The 19,036-nt window shown below is 38.6% G+C and overlaps 2 protein-coding genes across 2 annotated transcripts; both read right to left on the bottom strand.

Annotated features, from left to right (window-relative positions):
- Positions 1-2,637: 2,637 nt before the first annotated feature.
- Positions 2,638-8,235, bottom strand: LOC103143072 (steroid 21-hydroxylase-like). Its single transcript, XM_007559475.2, has 12 exons — positions 8,076-8,235; positions 7,781-7,972; positions 7,611-7,700; positions 6,472-6,626; positions 6,278-6,373; positions 5,923-6,033; positions 5,747-5,833; positions 5,159-5,242; positions 4,926-5,039; positions 4,659-4,825; positions 4,052-4,155; positions 2,638-3,967 (listed from the first exon to the last, which is right to left on the bottom strand). The coding sequence occupies exons 1-12, from the start codon at positions 8,203-8,205 to the stop codon at positions 3,726-3,728; spliced, it is 1,572 nt and encodes a 523-aa protein (XP_007559537.2). The 5' UTR covers positions 8,206-8,235; the 3' UTR covers positions 2,638-3,725.
- A 299-nt stretch (positions 8,236-8,534) lies between these two features.
- On the bottom strand, positions 8,535-15,660 carry LOC103143071 (tenascin-like). Its single transcript, XM_007559473.2, has 15 exons — positions 15,519-15,660; positions 12,950-14,465; positions 12,730-12,861; positions 11,887-12,651; positions 11,648-11,770; positions 11,358-11,501; positions 11,148-11,267; positions 10,892-11,047; positions 10,696-10,805; positions 10,487-10,619; positions 10,252-10,403; positions 10,080-10,176; positions 9,776-9,937; positions 9,071-9,234; positions 8,535-8,989 (listed from the first exon to the last, which is right to left on the bottom strand). Exons 2-15 carry the CDS (start codon positions 14,340-14,342, stop codon positions 8,891-8,893), a joined length of 3,750 nt encoding a protein of 1,249 aa, XP_007559535.1. The 5' UTR covers positions 14,343-14,465; positions 15,519-15,660; the 3' UTR covers positions 8,535-8,890.
- Between the last annotated feature and the right edge of the window lie 3,376 nt (positions 15,661-19,036).

The following is a 19,036-nucleotide window of genomic DNA, read 5'->3' as shown; positions in this document are numbered from 1 at the left end:
ATAAAAATAAAATTACTCTCGTTTAATATTCAATTTAATGATTTTATGAACCACAGTCCTACTTACTGTCAACAAACCGAAGGGCAACACTTGAATTTAGCGCTCCACTTTGACAAGTGTACAACATGGCATCATCACGCTCCATCTGAGGGATCTCCAGGGAGCAATCCTTTAGCAGACGATACTTGTTTTCCTTTAAATGTGTCACTTTTCCAGCTGTAACCACCTCATCTGTTTCCCAGATGAGGGAAACTATCGAACCTGTGACTATCCAGTTTACAGAAGAGCAGGATCCAGAAGGTAAACCACATTTCAAGGTAACTCTGTCTCCTGGTATAGCAATCTGCAGCACAGGACCTGTGTGTAATAATAAAACAATGCATTCAAGCTAAAAATACATGCATTTAGGTTTTCAAATGAAAAATATAAATACAGTTCTTTTCAAAAGCGTGCAGATCATAATCCAACTTGAATTCACTTGCACAGTGAATCCCAGTCATATTCTCTGTTGCTGTGTTGGATATTTAGTGAACATGTCATGATTAGAGAAATAACTGAAATACAAACTACACTGAATAACCTTTAAGAGGCTTCCCATCATTTGTTTCCTGTTCCTCTCAAGCACATTTGAGCAGTTTATTAAATATCAAGCCATCAGTGAAAACACTCTTACAGTCACTTTTCCATCAAGAACTTTTATAAATCTAAAACTCTCTTTAGGAAAGCTTGTGCTTATTAAAAACAAATCCCAGATTCAAAACAACATTCATTCTGAAAGATGGACTTCATGAAAAAATGCCAGTTTATATACTAGTATCTTGCGACAGACTGGCGACCTGTCCAGGGTGTACCCCGCCTCTCGCCCGGAACGTGAGCTGGAGATAGGCACCAGCACCCCTCCCGACCCCACTGAGGGACAAGGGTGACAGAAAATGGATGGATGGATGGATATACTAGTATCTATTTGCCATGACAACAAAGCAACGACATCCAAATTTTACAGTTAATTACAATATATAAGCAGAGAAAGCATTAGCTTTGGTACAACAGAGTACCAAATCATCACTGTAAATAAATACTTAAATAAATACTAAATAGAGATCAATTAGGCTGATTAGATATAATAAATGTGCTACAATTACCTGAGGAATAAAGTGAATCTGACTGAACAGATGTAATGAGATACAGAGCAACCAAAGGCTCGACATTCATTCTCTTTTCAGAAGATATTCTTGTAAATACTAAATTAAATACTTGATGCAACCTAGATAATTTGATTATAAGAGAAGTGTTGTACCTACCTGGTGAATAAAGTGCCAGCGATGCCCATAGAGGAGAAATGAGACACAGTCCAATCAAAGGCTGGAAATTCATTCTTCTTCTACAGAACTCCTTTAAATGCTTCACAAATATGACCAAGTTCTCTGAGAGCAACAGAGGTATCTTAAAATACCTCTTCCGGAAATCACTTTGTGACATCACATTGAAGGAAGTTATTTCAATGCAAACCTGAGGCCGTTACACTGAAGAGTCTTTCCTGGCTGTTTTTATACTCTGTATAAAAACGCCTCTGTAGGTGTGTGTTTTTATACAGAGTATGTGATATCATAGTTTTCAGAGAAACACATTTCACCATATCTGCTTGATTTCAATGCAAATTCTGCCTTACAATTCTGACACTTCACCACAGATAAGCTGCAAAAACAAATCAGTCATTTAATATCATAACTGACTTAGGAGTCAAGATAAATAGTAGTAATTATGCTACTCTGACAGCTCGGTGTAGTAGTTCTCTGTTAGAGTTAATCCCTGCACGGTATCTGTGTTTCCACTTCACATATGTGCCAAATTCAACTGCAGCTGCATCTATTAAAAGGAAACGATGAATGACTGAAACTGCACATTTAACAGAGTGCTAAAATTTTGATGCCCTCAGTGAACCTTCTCTGTGGACAAACAAGGTCATTTCATCAGGGCTTATAAAAACTGGGAGAAGAAGCTTATTGAACAACGTGCTATTAGCATTTAGTAAACAGCTCTGATAACCATCCTAGTTATTTTTTCTTTAAATTTTACTATGATCAACTTAACTTCCACTCAAGAATATTTGAGCAACCTTCAACCTAACTGGGTTAGGTTCAAGGATTTTTTTTTTTTTTACATTTATTCAACCAAGTAACCACAGAGATCAAAGTGAGATCTCCTCCTGCAGGACCAGTCTTTGATGTAGATGTAAAACAAGAAAAATAGAAGTGACACAAAGATTTCGCAACCCACACACTGGTGGTTTCCAGCATGCAGGGGACTCGTTTAGCTGATTATTATTGATGAGCGATTGCTCACTTAAAATACATTTCTTTGATCATTTTTTAGTGATGGAGCCAGTGTTTTTTTTTTAATTTTTATTCAGTGTCCACTCTATTCTGTCTCCAAGTCTGAGAGACGAAATGTTTCTGCATAGAAGTGACACTGACTCACCAACAGCAGTGAACACTTCCTCCAGCCCATCTACAGGAAAGGGAGCAAAGTTCAACCTTTGTACTTGCTAAACCACAGTTAGAATTTCTTATTTCAGAGCATTATCTGACAGAGGCTTTAACCTCACCATTCTGGGTTATTTGACATTTCCATATCCTGTCATGGTCACTCAGTTTATTGGTAATGATGAGTTTTGTAAAGCAAACAGATGGATTTTTACAAGTTATTGAAGTAACATACCAAATTAAGTTTTCCTTTTGATATGCCTGTGTTGTTTTTGTAGGGAACAAATCCTATAAATGCATTGAGGGAACACATAAGCTCAACAGTGTCTTCTGCTGGAATGGGGTTTCCAACAACTGTTAAATAAAAATAGCTGAAATTATCTGATCATTTATTATTCACTTTAAGACTTTTCTGAAACCTAACCACAATCATAATTCATAGAAACATCAGATTCAACAGAAGTTTACTCTCAACACAGGAGCTCTTTGGTAATTAAACATAGAAAGTTAAATTTTGAGCTGTTACTGTACTAATAAACACATGACATGACTTGAAAAAATTATTTTCTGTATTGTTTGTAAGTTTAGGTGTGCCATGTACGTAAAACAATATATATATACTGGTGCATTTGGGAATGGTTTTACTCTACTAAAAACAATGCATGTAAAATTTAGCTATAATTTTGGTTCATTTGAACCTTTTGAGCTACTTATTTAAAAAAAAAAAAATTCAACATAGACAAAATTTAATATTCGAACATAAGAAGCTGTTCATCAAGTGTAAATAGGAGTTCCCTCATTTTGAGTAAATTTGGTCACATTATTTGACCAAATTTAAATTTGTTTTCTATGTTCTTATAAGGATTCAACCTGATGACATTTGGTGACCAAATCCAGAAAAATATTAATCATTTTCTTCAAGTATGACTACATATAACTCTTTTTAGCCACTGGAGTAAAAATGAAGATGCAAAAGGTAAGCAACATGCATGTACAGTATTTGTCCACTTGGTGGTGCCATAATTGTTTCAAAATTAGAGTCTCCAGTACATAATCAGATACAGATGGATCCATGTGCATTGCTACACAGAGGTTAAGGTTAGACATTTTTGCCGCTCTGTTCTTTCCAGAAGTTAGATCCACATGTTGAATTTGTTAAGGAACTTCTTCTGACTCAAATGCAACAAAAGGAAAACATTTACAGGGATGAAAATGTGTGCACACTACTACCCAAGGACTAGTTCAAGGCCTAGGACACGCCACAACTTTGTAGGCCTTGATCTTAAGCACAACACTGGCGACCCCCGTGAGGTCAGGCAGGGAGCATTCGTTCTGAGGAAGGACAAACTGGAAATCTCTCAGCAAGTAAGCAGTGAACAGAAAGAGTTCAATTTTGGCAACAGACTCCCCCAGGCAGAGCCGAGCACCCCCTCCAAAAGGCATCAGGAAGCGAGCGGAGCCGCCACCTCCCTCCTGAAAGCGCTCTGAAAGCAAAAGTAACAGATTCAAATTGAAACCCGCTGAGCCAGCTCAGGCAGGACACTGTAGCAGGGGATGTAAAGCTGTACCAGGTTTGAAGCTGTACGGCTCGGGCCAAACTGCTGGATCATGATGCGCTCCAAAAAGATTGGGAATGATGACCGTGTTCTTCGGGATGAAATAACCTGCGATGCTGCACATGGGTTTAAAACCAGAGTCAAATTCCAAATAAAACACTGGAGAAAAAGCAATGCAAGCAAACAAAAAGGTAAAGATAATACATTGATAAATAAATTAAAATTAATGACTTAAATATTTTATTGCAATAGCAAAACCAGGAAAAACAAATTTAGAAAATTTGTAACCTTTATGTAATTCAGTTGAGTTATTAAATTCTATGTTAAGAGAGTTTCACTGAAACCTCTTACAATATCAGTAAAGATGACATAACACTGAGCCCAATGGCTGTTCTTCCAAATGGGAAAGACGTGTTATTCAGGTTAGACAGACGAGTGTTAATTGTCAAAATTTCAGAAGAAACCTGGTTCATCAGCCACTTCTTAATTTGCCATCCGCTAGAATACTAAATAGCCACTATTCAAATATCTAAAGAAAATTCAAGACATTTTTAACTCATTATGAGTCCAAATCATAAACAAATGCATTGAGTCACTGTTTCATTGTAGCTGAGCTAACCTGCTGTCCCTGATGGCTCTGTGTGGGACGGCCAAAGGAGCAACCGGCCTGAGTCTGAGCATCTCACTGATAAGAGAGGACAACACAGGAAGTCTGTGTCTGTCACTGTATTTAGGATACCGCCCCTCTAAAACTCTGCACAGCTCCTCATATACGCTGGTCTGCACCTAAACCATAGAGAAAAAAAATAACAGATGAGACACAGACACAACCTGCAAGATGTGTAAATGGCATTAAAAAAATATTAACAGTAAAAGTTTCCTATGCCTCTGGTCTGTGCAGCAGGAAGGCCACGGTCCAGTTGAGCCAAGCTGCAGCGGTCTCTGTTCCACCAATGAGGAGGTCCACAGTCGCCATGTGGACATGGACATCAGTCAGGAGCTGGAGATAAGAACATGTCTACAGTTTGTTTGCAGATAAAGTTCTGCTTACTTAAAAATATTGGATTTCTATAAATATCTCCTTTTTAATATTTCCTGGCACTTAATGAAGGTATATACCTCCCCACTTTCTGTGCTTTGATGTTTATCAAGGCCCTGGAGGAGGAATCCTGTTATAGCATCTTCGTTTATTTTGTTTTGTGCCTGCAAACAGAATGTAGAAAGACAAAAATAACTTAAACATAATACATAAACAGACTTGGATACAGCATCTTATTAATTGAATTTAACCTTTGAGATTTCTATGTTGTCCATGTGTTTTGGTCATTTTCCCTCTTTGCCATTTTGTACTTTTGCAATGTTGATAGTGTCTAACTTTTTATGGAACAACAACAACGACAAAAATCATTTCAATACAATCACTTTCCAGTTGATACTAGTTATCAATAATAATTTGTTCAGCCTATAATCAAACATTTCTTTTGCTTTTATATGTAATTATCTAAAAGTGTCATGGTTGGAAGGTACACCCCTAAATTGGTCGTATAGATGTTGGATCAGAAGGTACTTACCCTGCACGGACACGTGAAATGAAAAGGTTTGTGACAAAACTGCATGAAACTTTGGTATGGAAAGGATTATGAACTAATAAAAGGGTGTCAGTTACAAAACATAGACATGCTTGATCTATTTTTGAAATTCACCAACCTTGTAACTGTTAAGGTGCTGTTTTATGATGGCATCCCTCCTGGCCACTTCTTTGAGAAGACAAGCAAACACGGGATTTGGTAATTTCTTTGAGAGGAAATAATACATGAATTTATGAATGAAATGCGCTTTCATAACCCAGTAACTGTCAGTCATAATATTAAATATTTACTGACTCTCAGCAGCGGAAAAGAATCCAGGGCTGAAATCCACGAGGAGCCCCACAGGGCAACGATCTTGTTCAGGCAGTGGTGCAGCTCCTGCAGCTCTGGTGACGTCTTATCATACTAGAAAAAAAAAAAAAAGATACACACTGTGTTCTAAGGTAAAATGGACTACGTGACTGCATCTTTTTGCAACCCTCACCACTAAAAACAACTATTCAAACAGAAACTTTGCTCTCTCCCCAACACAAACAAACAACCAATTTCAGCTCTGGCACAATCACAGCTGTTCATTGAAGCACATTTTATAAACTGTCCTCAGAACTCAAGAGCTTAAAATAAACAGCTGGAGAAAGTAGACACCCACTTCTTTCCCAAAAGCTAAAGTGGTGATGACGTTACTGGCCGCCACAGTAAAATCTTCTGAGAGGTCAACAGCACTTTCTTGATAATCCATCAGAACCTGAGAGATAAACAGGCCACTCTTTATCAGGTTATGTAACATTGGAAATTCCCCTGAATTCGGTTTGGTCTCACTGGACCTGTCCTGGTTTTCTGTACCTTTCTCAAATGCAGGGCCTGTCTCTCAATCACCCCATGTAAAGACCGCTGGCAGCAGCGCTGCAAGGCACTGTGGACGAGACGCCGGTGTGCCCTCCACTCCTCGGTGTAATCTCCCAGAGAGATGTTACGTCCTCCTCCAGATACAATGTCTCCTGTTTCGAGTGTGAAGAAAATATCAGGGAATGTAGCGACTACATTTGTAAAGTTAAACTCAGCTACATAAATTTTTATACAGAGCGGAGAATTTTGAACATTTCACTTTGAAAGCTGCTGCGGCTAATAAAAGGAATAAACATAACCGAATAGAAAGACTTACTAGATAAAGAAAATGGCTGAGCAACTAAAGAATGCTGTATCCAAGCAGATTATTGGAAGTTTAGTAGAAGAAAAACGTTTGTTAAAAACAAACAAAAAATAATAATAATAAATTAAAAACGGTGAACCAGCAACAAGAACAACTACAGTGTAGAGAGGATTTGGAAGCAAAGACAATTTTTGAGCTTGGATGTTCACAGGGTGTGGACAGCAGCTGGAGTCAGTTCTTCAAGCGCCACCGCACACAAATGTTTACTTCACATGAGCGTTGCACTCCTTGAGTTGATTCACTCCTAAATCTGGGACAACACCAGATGTGTCTTATCTTGGCAAAGGCCTTGACTTTGTCTTTTCAGATAAAACACCATTTTTCACAAAACTCATCCAATTTCAATCGGAATTTGAGGTTTCTGTGTCTTGAGGAGGAGCAGAGAGGCAGAAAGTCTAGTCCAAGTTTGCTTGAAGTCCAGAGGGAAGTTTCCACAGCGCTCAGTTAAAAAGCTTTGCTTTTTTTGCTGGTGTTTATTCAAGTTCAACCCAGCTACCTACCGGGACATCTAACACTTCATAATTATCTCTGCTGACAAGGTTTGTGGTGATGCTGTTTTCATCTTCCAGCAGGACATAGACGCCTACCTGCACTGTCCCTGTTCTTAATGGGCCCCCGAAAATGGTTCAAAATAACAGAAAAACTAAAGAAAAAATCATCCTGTGTGTTAAAAATCAAGTTTCCCCTCCTTTTGAGTTGAATTACTGACAAAGCATCATTTCAGCGACTTCCTAATTCATAGAGATATGTCTATCAAGGAAATATATCTTGCCTGTGTAGGAAATTGGTCGTCCAGCAAAATCAGACCATTTCTTCACCAGTGCTTCTCTGATGACTTCACAACTGTTGAGCACCACCATGGCTTAACAAACAGAGTAGAAATGAAAGGTTACATGTCTGTCAGACAGAGACAGACGATGTGACCCTTATGTGAACAATTACTTGTTTTTCCACATTTTAAGCGGTAGACGCTTCCGTAGCGTTGGCCCAGATCGGTCAGGTGAATCGGCAAGTGATCGTGTGTCAGTTCCATCATGTTGCCGATAAGGAAGCGACTCGGGGGGCCCGGCAGAGAAGGTTTTGAAGAACTGCGAACAAACTGGTACAGATGCTGCAGAAGTCCAGTTTTTACTCCTTTCAAATTTTAGAAGAGAAAAAAATAGGTAAGGTTGAATTATTAAGCCAACATGAAACATGAATTATTCACACAGTAAATGGAGTTTCCCAGCACACTTACTTTTCTTATCCTTTCCTTGCGAATGAGTGTTTCGTTGACTGGCAATCAGTACCAAAAGGAGCAGCGCAAGAAAAAATAATGCTCCGACACTGACCAGTGACATCTCTACTGCCATTTTGTCTTCTCTCATGCATCCTCTACTTTGAAAAGCAGGTCAGTACACTACACTACTCTTTTATACTTCTCAGTTTGATAAGCTGTCAGTGTTTGCACTGTAATCAAGGACAGCTAAATATTTTTTTTTTTAGGTCAACATATCTAATGATGTGATGACTCCAGCACATATAACAAGAGATAACGTGATGAACACAGTCAGGACGTGCTGAAGGGTATTAAAACAAACCTCTGTTTACATGACAGTCAGGCTGATGCTCAGCTTTGTGCTGTGCAAGTTTTTCTGCAAAATAGCTCTGGTTTGAAAAAAAATAAAATAAAAAATGCAAAAAATGACATGCGAGACCCACTTAAGCAATATTTATTCCAATTGACAGTGCATAATAATACAGTAATAGTGGGATTAATGTGTGTGGTGCACAGAGATTTATTAGAGGTAAAACAGATAAAATCATCTTCAAGCAAAAGGTTTCTTTAGTATTCAGATGCAATGAGCTACTCATCCACTCTCGTTTTATTTTCCATAAGAATAGCTCAGCAAACAAAACAAAACAAAACAAAAAAACATCTTTCAAACTGAACTAAATACACTGATTGTTCCAGTAGTATCTGAAAAAAAAATAAAAAATCCTACATTGAATTTATTGTGGGAATAGACATGCAGACGCAGGTATGTACAAGTCTCGGGGCTTGAAGCATCTTTAGCCGTGAGTTGCAGGGGAGAACCGAGACGGTCTGAACTTCATCTCAGAAAAGGGAATGGACACGTCTTTGCCTTTCCAGTCTATCCAGACTATTCCCTATAAACAGAAACAAACAGAAAATCACTGATCTGTGGTCTGTGTCCATAGTATTTGAAAAATGTGAGGAAAGTTGGTTACCTGATTATTGCTGTTCATGCCGTAAAGACCGTTGAGGTTGACTTTGTAGCAGTTTTTGTACCACCAGCCCCCCACATAAGCCTTGGCACAGTGGATCCCCAGAGGGTCTGGTTCCTTGTCTCGAGTTGAGAATGGGCGGCCATTATGGTACTTCATGGAGTCACCTAGAAGAAAATAAAGCATCTAAATTAGGATCTGTTTTATATCTAGCTGGAAAAAAAACAAAAAAACTAGATTGTTACAGTTTCTTCTATGAAGTTGCTTTTAAACTTCCAAGGACATTATGCTAACCTGTAACTTACGATAAACAATACAACAAAAACCCACAAACATAAAGTTACAGCAGTTTTAGGTGCCATAAATAAGTAATAATAATAATAAATGCTAAAATAATGCAAAAAAATATAATTTTTTAAGCACCATTGCAAGTGTTTTCCCGAGAGATTTCATATTCCTACTAGGATTTTGGACAACAATTTTTTTTGTTTTGCTTAATAATTTATTAAACTTTAAAAAATAATCAATATCACAAAAAGGAAAAAAAAAAAACTTGGAAATTTAAGGTTGGAATGTTTGCCTATTCTTGGAATTTTAAAGTTTTTAACCCTAACATGTTTGGCATGAGTTTTCACACATGTATTTTAATTTTGAAAAAATGTTCATAGAGTTGTTTACAAATCATCTTTTTTATCCTTTAAAATGCACCTGCTGTTCCTGTGTATCCAGATACAGTAAGAGTATAGTTTCTCCCTTCTGAAGCAACAGAAAAGTTGGCGTAACGAGCGTAAGCTGTGTCATTTCCAGACTCCAAATCCACTCTCAGGCTCACAGGGCCGATACTGGTCAGGTTGTGCAGGAGCTCATTTCCTGGCCAAAGGAAGGAGAAAAAAAAAAAAAAAAAAAAAAAAACACACATTAAGTTGCAGAGATGAACTAAGCATATTTCTTTTCCTTCAAAATGCAACAACTTGATCTGGATAATAAAATGAGCAATAATGTCCAACAATACCCAGCCAGAACTCTTCACTTAGGTTTCCAAAGCCAGCTTTATATTCACTCCAGGTTCTGTAGAAATCGGTTTTTCCGTTCATCCGTCTCTGGAAAACCTATAAAACACCCAAATTGATTTTGCATCCTGTTTTGCCAACTGACTTTGTAAATGTCTTTGCAGTTTCTTGTACCGTCCATCCGCCTCCGTCTGTTTCCATGTCACAGTAAACTCTCACTGCTCGCCCCTCTTTCCCTTGCGGGTAGATGGTCACTTCCCCTGACTCCAGAGCTCCATTTAGCAATTCTTGTGAGCATTCAGTCGGGAAAGGGAAACGCAATTTTCCTGGAAGGCAAAGAAACACGTGCCTTAGAGTATTATGAATATTTAGCTCTAACTAATCTAAATAGTGAGAAAAAAATAATTACCGGTGACGAACTGTGACGTGACAAGTGACGTATACTTTCCATTTTTCTCGCCTTGTACCACAACAGAATAGGATGACGAAGGAATCAGGCCGGTCAGTTTATACTCTGTGATGGGTGGCTCCAGAATGACTTCCTAACACACAAAGGTGTATTTTTGCAGAATCTTAATTTGGTCAAATTGGTCCAATCAAAAGCGGATAATCACTCACCTTTGCCTCCTCTTTTGCCATCTGATAGATCACTCTGTAGCTGTGAAAAACAACAGAAGTCCTCCAGGCAATCACTGCAGACCGACCTCCAATTTCACTGGCCTTAACCACTAGGAAACAGAAGAATTGCATACGTTTAAGTTTAAGAAGGTAAAAAAAAAACTCTAAAGCCTTCAGTTATTCCTATTCTACTCACCATTTGCTGTTGTAAATGAAGTAGATATTCCCATACTCTGGAGGTTGTTCTTTTGGGTCCGGACTTTGACCTTATACAGAGTCGCTCTCTGTAAACCTTTCAGCTGGTACTGCACTGAATTTCCTGACAGCATCACTGTTACTGTAACATTTGGAGCTGTACTCAAAAAACAAACAAAAACAAAACAAAAAAAAGTTGATAGATGGATCAATCAGTTCCATGTTTACACTTATTTTTACTGTCAGTTCAAACTCACTCTTGGAGGACCCATAGCTAACAATGAAACGATCTACTTTCCCCAGGCTGGGTGTCCAACGCAGCAAAGCTGTGTTATCTGTCACATTGATGACTTGGAGATGTGTTGGAGGAGCAGGTACTATGAAAAAAAAAAAAAAAAAACATTCACAGCATATTAATTGACCTTCTTGTACACTATGTGTACTGGGTGAAACTTCAACAACATTACCTGTAGTGATAACTGAAGTGAGTTCATCACTCTGAGCGCTTCCTTTGGTTGTAGTGACACTGATAACGTAGGTCGATCCAGCAGACAAGTTAGACAGAACAACACTTGATTGGTGAGAGTCCGCAGCCACAAACTGGCTTTTCCCTGACAACATGAACACAAGCATCGTATACATTTACCTCTTTTTCAAGTCTGTAGCCCACATCGCAGGGTTTCTGTCTATATTTACTGACTTTGTTCTTTTGCTTAAATCAATGTCTTTGTCTTAAGATAAAGTTGGTTTGACTAACCTGTTGCGATGTTGATGTATGTTACTCTAAAGCCTGTAAATATGGTGTTCGGTTTGGTCCAAGAAACAGTCAGAGAGGACTCTGTTACATTACTAAAAACCAGTTCTGTGGGTTTCTCAGGACCTGGGAATAGAAACAAGTAGTTTTATTCATTGATTAGTGTTAGAGCTTCTTAGCAAAAGCTATTTTGAGAATGTTGATACCATTTGGAAATATGTTTCTCGTATTTCATATCCCACCTGTTGTTGCTGTAACTCTGTGAATCTTGGATCTTCTGTCTGCTGTAGAGCCAAATACGTGGACCACGTAACGTGTGTTTGCCTTGAGATTACTGAACTTGAAGGACCGTGCGCTGCCAGGCACCACTCTCGAGATCCTCTTAGTTTCAGTTTTACTTCTAGATTCAGCACTTTTACCAGAGGAGACAGTTGTGTTGGTGCTCTGACTGTGGACTTCAGTTGAGGTTCTAGTGTCAGACATCAAGTCTCTTTCAACAATCTCCTCTCCAAGCCCCTCGTTCTCATCAGTGTCACTGTCAGTGTGAGGCTCTCTTCTGATCACAGTGAAATTCTTGAACATACGGTGTGGCGCTAACCATGTGATAGTGAAGCTAGAGGTGGAGATATTCACGGCCTTCACTGATCCTAAGCCTCCGTGTTTTCTGGAGGAGTTATCGATTGTTGTATTGTTCTCAAAAACTTTGTTGTTGTCCTCTGTTGATGGACTTGTTGAAAATCGATTTATGTCAGTGGATGTCTTTACTTGATTCTTGTTCGTGTTGGGCAGCTCAACAGAGTTGTTTTTGTTTTCATTCTTGCTTTTTGTGCTGTTGGTTTTTTTCTCATTACTCTGCGTTACATTTGGCTCATCTTGGAGCGGTAATTTCCTTGGTCTTTGTGTAGTTGTTGTTGGAGGAAGCTTTTTGATCTCCGGTTTTTCTCCATGGACCTCTTTTTCACTGTCATTCATAGATCCAATGGTTGTATTTGAACCCTTCTTATCATCTTGTGAACAGGAAAATTTTAAAGTTTGTTAGAGGTGGAATAAAATAAACTTTGGAAGCATAACAAACGTATTCTTACCTTTAAAGCACTCGGCATCTTTTGCACACTTACTGCAGTCAAGACCTGTCAATCCTTTATGGCAAATACATTTCCCCTTCTCACATTTCCCATTGCCACTACAGTCATTTGGGCAATTTGCAGAACATGGACCTGGTTGGCAAAAAGAAGAAGCACAATTATTATGCCCAGTCCCTGTTTGTCTAATGTTAGATTTAAAGTACATTTAAGGCATAGCTACATTTCTCCTTTAGAAGGGACATCTCTCTTTCCAGCCGGGTCAGGCGTCCTTTCAGAGCAGCCACCTCAGCTTCACATCCCCCTGCACACCCACCAGGCAGCAGGTTGATGCTATGTGTCATCACCAGTGGAGCACCAGGCTTTAACGTCAGCTCCTGTTCCTTTGTGTGACTCCAGTCACCATTGAAACTGATGATCACTTTAAGGGGCTGTGAAGGACCAGCATTGTCTTTGCTGGTTGCCTGGATTAAAGGAGTCTGAGTAATAGTAATGGTGCCCATTTCTTTATCTTTATTGGAACCCCCGGCTCTCTCACCAGGCTTGTCTTTGGCCTTCTCATCATTGATCTGTTGGCTATCAACCACAGATGGATGTCCAGACTCTTTATGCTTATTTTTAGTAGTTTTAGTGCCATTGGTAGGTATAGGCAGAGTATTTGAAACATCTTTAGACTTTTTATCACCACTAGGAGGAGAATTATCAGAAGTTGTCTGATTAGTAGATACTGTGGCTTTGACTTTTGTAGGTTTACTGGTGGTAGATAAAGACAGAACGCTCTGAGTTGATTTGTCTTTGGACTTGTCATCACTTTTAGGGGTGTGTGTTTGAGCAATGGTCTGGTTACCAGAGGCTGTTGTTTTGCCTCGAGAAGTTTTGCTAACACTGGTAGGTAAAGTTGGAACATTTGGAGTTAACTTGTCTTTGGACTTATCATCACCGGTGGTGAGGGGATTATCAAAAACAGTCTGGTTTCCAGCTGCAGCCCTGTCTTTGGTGGGCTTACTGCCACTGGAAGGTGTGGAAGGAACTTTGTGACTGGACTTGTCCTCAGCATTCTTCTCATTACTGGCTAAAGGAGATTTTGATGATGTAGTTTGATTGTGAGATTGTTGAGGTTTGTTTCTGCTGGTTTTCAAAGTACTGTCTGAGGAAAGCTTCGTGATAGTTGACTGGTCTTGGTGAACTCCAGTAGGTTCAGACTTGATTTTGTTGGCTTTTTCTTCACTAAGTGACAACAGCTTAGTTGAAGCTGTCTGGTTGAGTTTGTGTTTGTCTCTGTTGGTGTAAGTGGCTTTAGGAGCCCTTGCTGGTGATGGTGGAGTGGTTTGAACCACTGCAACACTGAGTTTGCTTTTGGTGGTTGTTGCAGCATTGGCTGCTGATCTTTGGTTGGAGCCTGCAGTGGGTAAAATTGTCACAGTGACAGTGTTTGGCTTTAGGGTGGGGTTCAAACTCTGTTTAGAAGGGGCAGCAGTGGTTTTTGGTTTTGAGAAGGTTGAAACAGTATTGCCTTTGGTCACATTGCTTCCTGCAGCATCTCTTTTGTCAAGGGTCGCGGTTTGAAAGGAGGGGAATGGGATTAGGAGTAAGATAAGTCCGAGGGTAACTAACATATTGCAATGGCTGCTGTGCAGGGATGTTGTATAACTTTTGGAAAACTGTTATACAACAAAAATAATGTATTTCCTCTATGCTTCTTAGGAGACGCTGTTGGAGGTGACTTTGGCAGGTCTCTCCTATAGATGAAAAAAGGAAAATCATTATTATTACTTATCTATGTGTTTTTTAATGTGTTTAAGTTTCTAGCACACTTTTTCTGATCATATGAGTATTTTTGGTCCTTGTTCGCTCCAGATTCACAGAGTTCCCATTTACACTCTTTAGGTAAGGTATTTTTTTTACATCAGTCATATTTATGACAAGTGTATTTGTTGGGTAGTGTTTTGCCATGAAACACTCCACCACAGACTTCTTTGAAAGTCTTTACCTTCTTTAAAGAGACTGTAAGTTGGACAAAGTTTAATAAACAGAAGAGAATATTTCATTGGGTAGAGGTTGATTTAATGTTATTGTTTTGACTATAGCGTAGTTATTACTATAACTACGCTATAGTCAAAACAATACAATTTTGATTTGACATAAAATCCTCCAAACTAATGGATTTTACATGCAATAATCATGTACGCACATTTACATAGTTAAAACTGAATTTTCTAACATAGATATTACAAATACAGCCCTGGATTGTAACTGAACAGCTTGCCAAACCAAGTTTTTAAATGATCAGGAAGAAGCAAGACTTGAGTGGAAAACCCAGAGTTAACCAGTAAGAGCAGGCTGAGCAGTAACAAAGCATCACTGTACTGAACTGCGAGACAAGGTACACCTTTCAAGGTACAGAAAGCTGCACAAACCACTGGAGCCAAAACTCTAAAAATCCCACAGATGTCCAATTGCTGTTATAAATTTATGAAGAATCAAACAGGAGAACTAAGAAAACTTGTGTGCCTTTATTTTTTTAAGCACTATAATAAAGTTTTACTTGTTGTAACAACCTACACACTTTTAACCTGCATACAATATCCATGTATTTTTTATTCCATCATGAAAAGAATTATATGTAAATCACAACAAATAAGAAATTCACACAAAACAAGATACAAGATAATACTGCAACACAACATAGTATATGTGCACTGTCATGTCTACCTTTGGAGCAAATGCTACATATTATTACTTCGAAAGAGTCCAGTTTTCTCTTTTAAATAATTATGGAGAAGAAAACCTACCTACTGATGAATGAGTTGTTTGCTTTATGTCTCTGACGCCATCTGAGCCAAAGCAACTCCAGCAGACGGGATCGGATCTGAGAGGAAAGATTTGAAAAAGGGACCCCCAATATAAAGGAGGTGAGTGATGAAGACTGGCCCTGCTAACACCTCCTACACCTTCCTATTACAAACACACCTCCACCACGCCTACTGGTCCCTCAACGCCTGACCACGGGGAAAAATATTTGTGCAGGAGTTACAAAAAAACAGAAACTTTTGCACTCACTCAAACCTTAAATGTACCACTTTCATTTTCTGTGAAAATTATCATTATTTCATTTAACATGTATTGCTGACGTCTACTCTAATGAAAAGCAAAATTATCTACTAATATATGTATATATAACTATATTATTAATTTCTTGTACATCATGTTTTAGTTGCTAAAAAAGCTGAAAAACACTGCAAAGCTACGCATACAGTTTGATTTGAACATGTTCTGCAAGTGTCTTGACTTATTTCAGCTGCAGCTGCCATCTGCACACTGTAAATCCATGATTCAGCTGGAATACAAAGCCCAACACTGTAAGTATCCAGCACTGACTCCAGGATACAGAAACCCCCCAGATATATGAATCGGCTGTTTGTTGAAGGTAATGAGATGTAACTGTGCGCGAGTTATGCTAGCAACCGACCATCCTCAGGATGTTAGGAATCCTCTGTGTCGGCATTACATCTCTAACCCAATGGCCACCCACCATCCCACCTTTTGTAAACCACATGAAGAAAACGATATAAAAGGTTTAGAGCAAACAGGGAGTAAGTGACGCTCTTGCACGTTAGCAGGAGGTCAGAAACAGCAGCTGAGATCGTCACAGCCTTTTATTGTATTAAGTGCGGCACTTTCACCATGACATTGACATCGATATTTTATGTATTCATATTCTATACGTAGAATCACCACATAGACACAAAGTGAGTGGGGGCTGCTGTCTAACTTTAAGACATTTCTAAGAAATGTAACAAAATCATTCAAATACAGTGGCGAGGGAGGCCGGGTGATGACTCAAGTTTATCTTACCAGTACAAACGATAAGTAGGACAGAAAATGAGGTACAGAAATGATCCAGAAGTGTAAGATCCATTACTCCTTTTCAAAATGCCAAATGGTTATTTCTGATGCATAGCAGGTTTTTTCTCTCATATTACAAATGCAAATATATAAGAAGGTTCCTAAACCCTATTCTGACTGACAGGACCCTTTTCAGATAAAACTACATTTGAGCTTCTGGACAGGAAACACTGCATACAGGAACAAACAAGGGATGAACATTTGGAAAAGCACCACGTGGTCACTCATTTTCAGAAGCTACCAATAAGTGTGGAGGGTGCTGTAGATTGATCTGCTTTGAAATAATGTTAACACATTAAGAAGAAACTAAATTCTTCAGTATGGGGTTTTTTACACTGTCATTCTTTTAGTTTTGTTCTCCTTTACATTACTAATTCTATAAAAAATAAAAAAAGACACTTTTTAAAAAAAAAATCTCCGGTCATGATTACAGTATTAAAGAAGAACACTTTATACCTAAGTCTACTGATTCATCTGTTACTCTCCATATGGAATTGCTCTTTGTTGTGGTTTCTTGGTGGTATTTTTGTATTTCTGTGCAAAAAAAAACAAAAAAAAAAACAGAAATATGTACTCTTCTTAATGCAAGTAATAACACTGAAAATGTGCATCCTTATCAGTAAATGGCCAAACCCTAATAGGACATTAAAAGAGATTTTTACTGAAAAGACTCAAAGTCAACTGGATTTGTTTTCCTTATGACTTAAACAGATGTGAATTTAAAATATATGTTTTTAAGGCTTTGGCAAAACATATCCAACCTCCAAGCACAAGCACAATCTTATGCAATAAATAGATTTTTGGTGACATTTCTGCAAACAAATTGCTGATAACAGCCTCCAATGAAAAGAAAAAATGAACTCCAGAGTAGGTGGTCCATTTCTGTTAGATGGCAGCCTACAAAAACATCTCCAACCTTATACCTCTCTGCATCATGGACCACCATCAAGCTGCTGACCGTGACCTGGCCTTTTGAGCCTCACTTCAACACCTACCAGGACTTGCACACCTGAGAAAATGCACCTGGTTATGTAAACCTCTAGATGTTGTCTGAGGGAAATTTGTGAGATCAGCATCTTTATCAAAACTGCGTTCATTTAATTTAGGTTTCATTGAAATAGCCAACCTAAAGACATCTTTCACAAATTTTCCTCTGCTGCAGCCTACTCATGAATCAGTCAAATAGAAAGTTGAAATCCTTCAAAAAGAAAAAAAAATTGCATTTGCTTTTTCAGTCTTTACTATTTCAACCAAGGGACATAAGTGTACTCTTCTCACTGTTGATAATACATTGATTATTCCGAGAAGTCTTTGGCAAAAAGCTCCTTTTCTCGAATCATGATGTTGGCTGCTGACAGTAACCAAAAGTATATGGGAAATCTGCATATTTATTTACCCTTTCTTCATCTGACTTTAATGAAATGTCTAATAGTGAGGCTGGAACAGTGTGGCCATTGAACAGGCTATGATTGAAGTGACGGTCAGTCCCCCCGTGTTGCTTACATTGGACCTGCTCCTTGAGATTAGAATAATATAGGCACATAAGCCTTTGCTTGTTCACAGCCTCCTTACCGACGGCCTCCCCGCTCCTGTTCGCTCTGAATTATGTAATTGCACTGAGAACCTTCTGCATCACGTCTCCTGCTGGACCACATTCGAGAAGAGACATAAACTCTCTCTTAAGGGGAATTTTGGTCGTTATGAGGGGTATGATTGATCCGAACCCTGGCCGACCAATAAGAGTGACTGAATAGACCTGAAAAGAAAAAAAAAGAAAATCCCAAACCACTCCTTCCCACCTCCTTTTCCCTCTGGTTGCAGATGTCAAGCAGGAAGAGGAGGGCGAATTGAGCACAGAGAAACCTCTCAGATCCTTAGCTGCCCGTAAAAGCAAAAGATAACATAAAAAATGAGTGTATTTCACAGGACGGCTAAGATAAACCCAGTTGAATCATGTTTCTGGGAGAAAGGTGGGAAAACAAATCTACACTTTGGTTTCAATGTTAAGTTTCAGTCTAAGTGTAAATGCAATATTATTCAGCAACAGGAACAATTTAAAAAGCTCATGTGAACTTTTCATAAGTGATTTAACCAAATTTAACAGAAAGTGCGGCTTTGGAAGTGTAATGTAATCTCAAAGTTTCTTTATTCCAAATATCTTCATGACTTAGTGAAGCCACTCATTGTTATGACCTGCTGCAAATGTAATAAATATGATCCTATCATTTCCCATGGTCTATGTTCAGCACTTCTGAACATTAGACGCATAATCTGTGTTAAATACACCAATTAATGCCCTGATTTAACTAATCTCTACTGATGTGAATTCCCCTTTAGCCTAATCCTTATTGACAGAGGCCTCCATATCATCAATATCCTTTGGTTTGCATGCTGCAATCTCCTT

The sequence above is a fragment of the Poecilia formosa genome, unplaced genomic scaffold (genome assembly GCF_000485575.1).
Source record: "Poecilia formosa unplaced genomic scaffold, Poecilia_formosa-5.1.2 Scaffold105, whole genome shotgun sequence".
Taxonomy (NCBI): domain Eukaryota; kingdom Metazoa; phylum Chordata; class Actinopteri; order Cyprinodontiformes; family Poeciliidae; genus Poecilia; species Poecilia formosa.
This window is presented reverse-complemented; position numbering and strand designations above follow the sequence as displayed.

Bases quoted from the DNA above. Each gene is read 5' to 3' on its own strand.
- LOC103143071 (XM_007559473.2), bottom strand. From the start codon at position 14,342: ATGTTAGTTACCCTCGGACTTATCTTACTCCTAATCCCATTCCCCTCC. The intron at 12,862-12,949 runs GTAGCTATGCCT...TTTGCCAACCAG, and splicing joins GTCCCTTCTAAAGGAGAAAT to GTCCATGTTCTGCAAATTGC. The intron at 9,235-9,775 runs GTGCATTTTAAA...ATTTTCTTCTAG, and splicing joins TGGATACACAGGAACAGCAG to GTGACTCCATGAAGTACCAT.
- LOC103143072 (XM_007559475.2), bottom strand. From the start codon at position 8,205: ATGAGAGAAGACAAAATGGCAGTAGAGATGTCACTGGTCAGTGTCGGA. The intron at 6,374-6,471 runs GTACAGAAAACC...TTTATCTCTCAG, and splicing joins AGGCCCTGCATTTGAGAAAG to GTTCTGATGGATTATCAAGA. The intron at 5,243-5,746 runs GTTGGTGAATTT...TTCTGTTTGCAG, and splicing joins AGCACCTTAACAGTTACAAG to GCACAAAACAAAATAAACGA.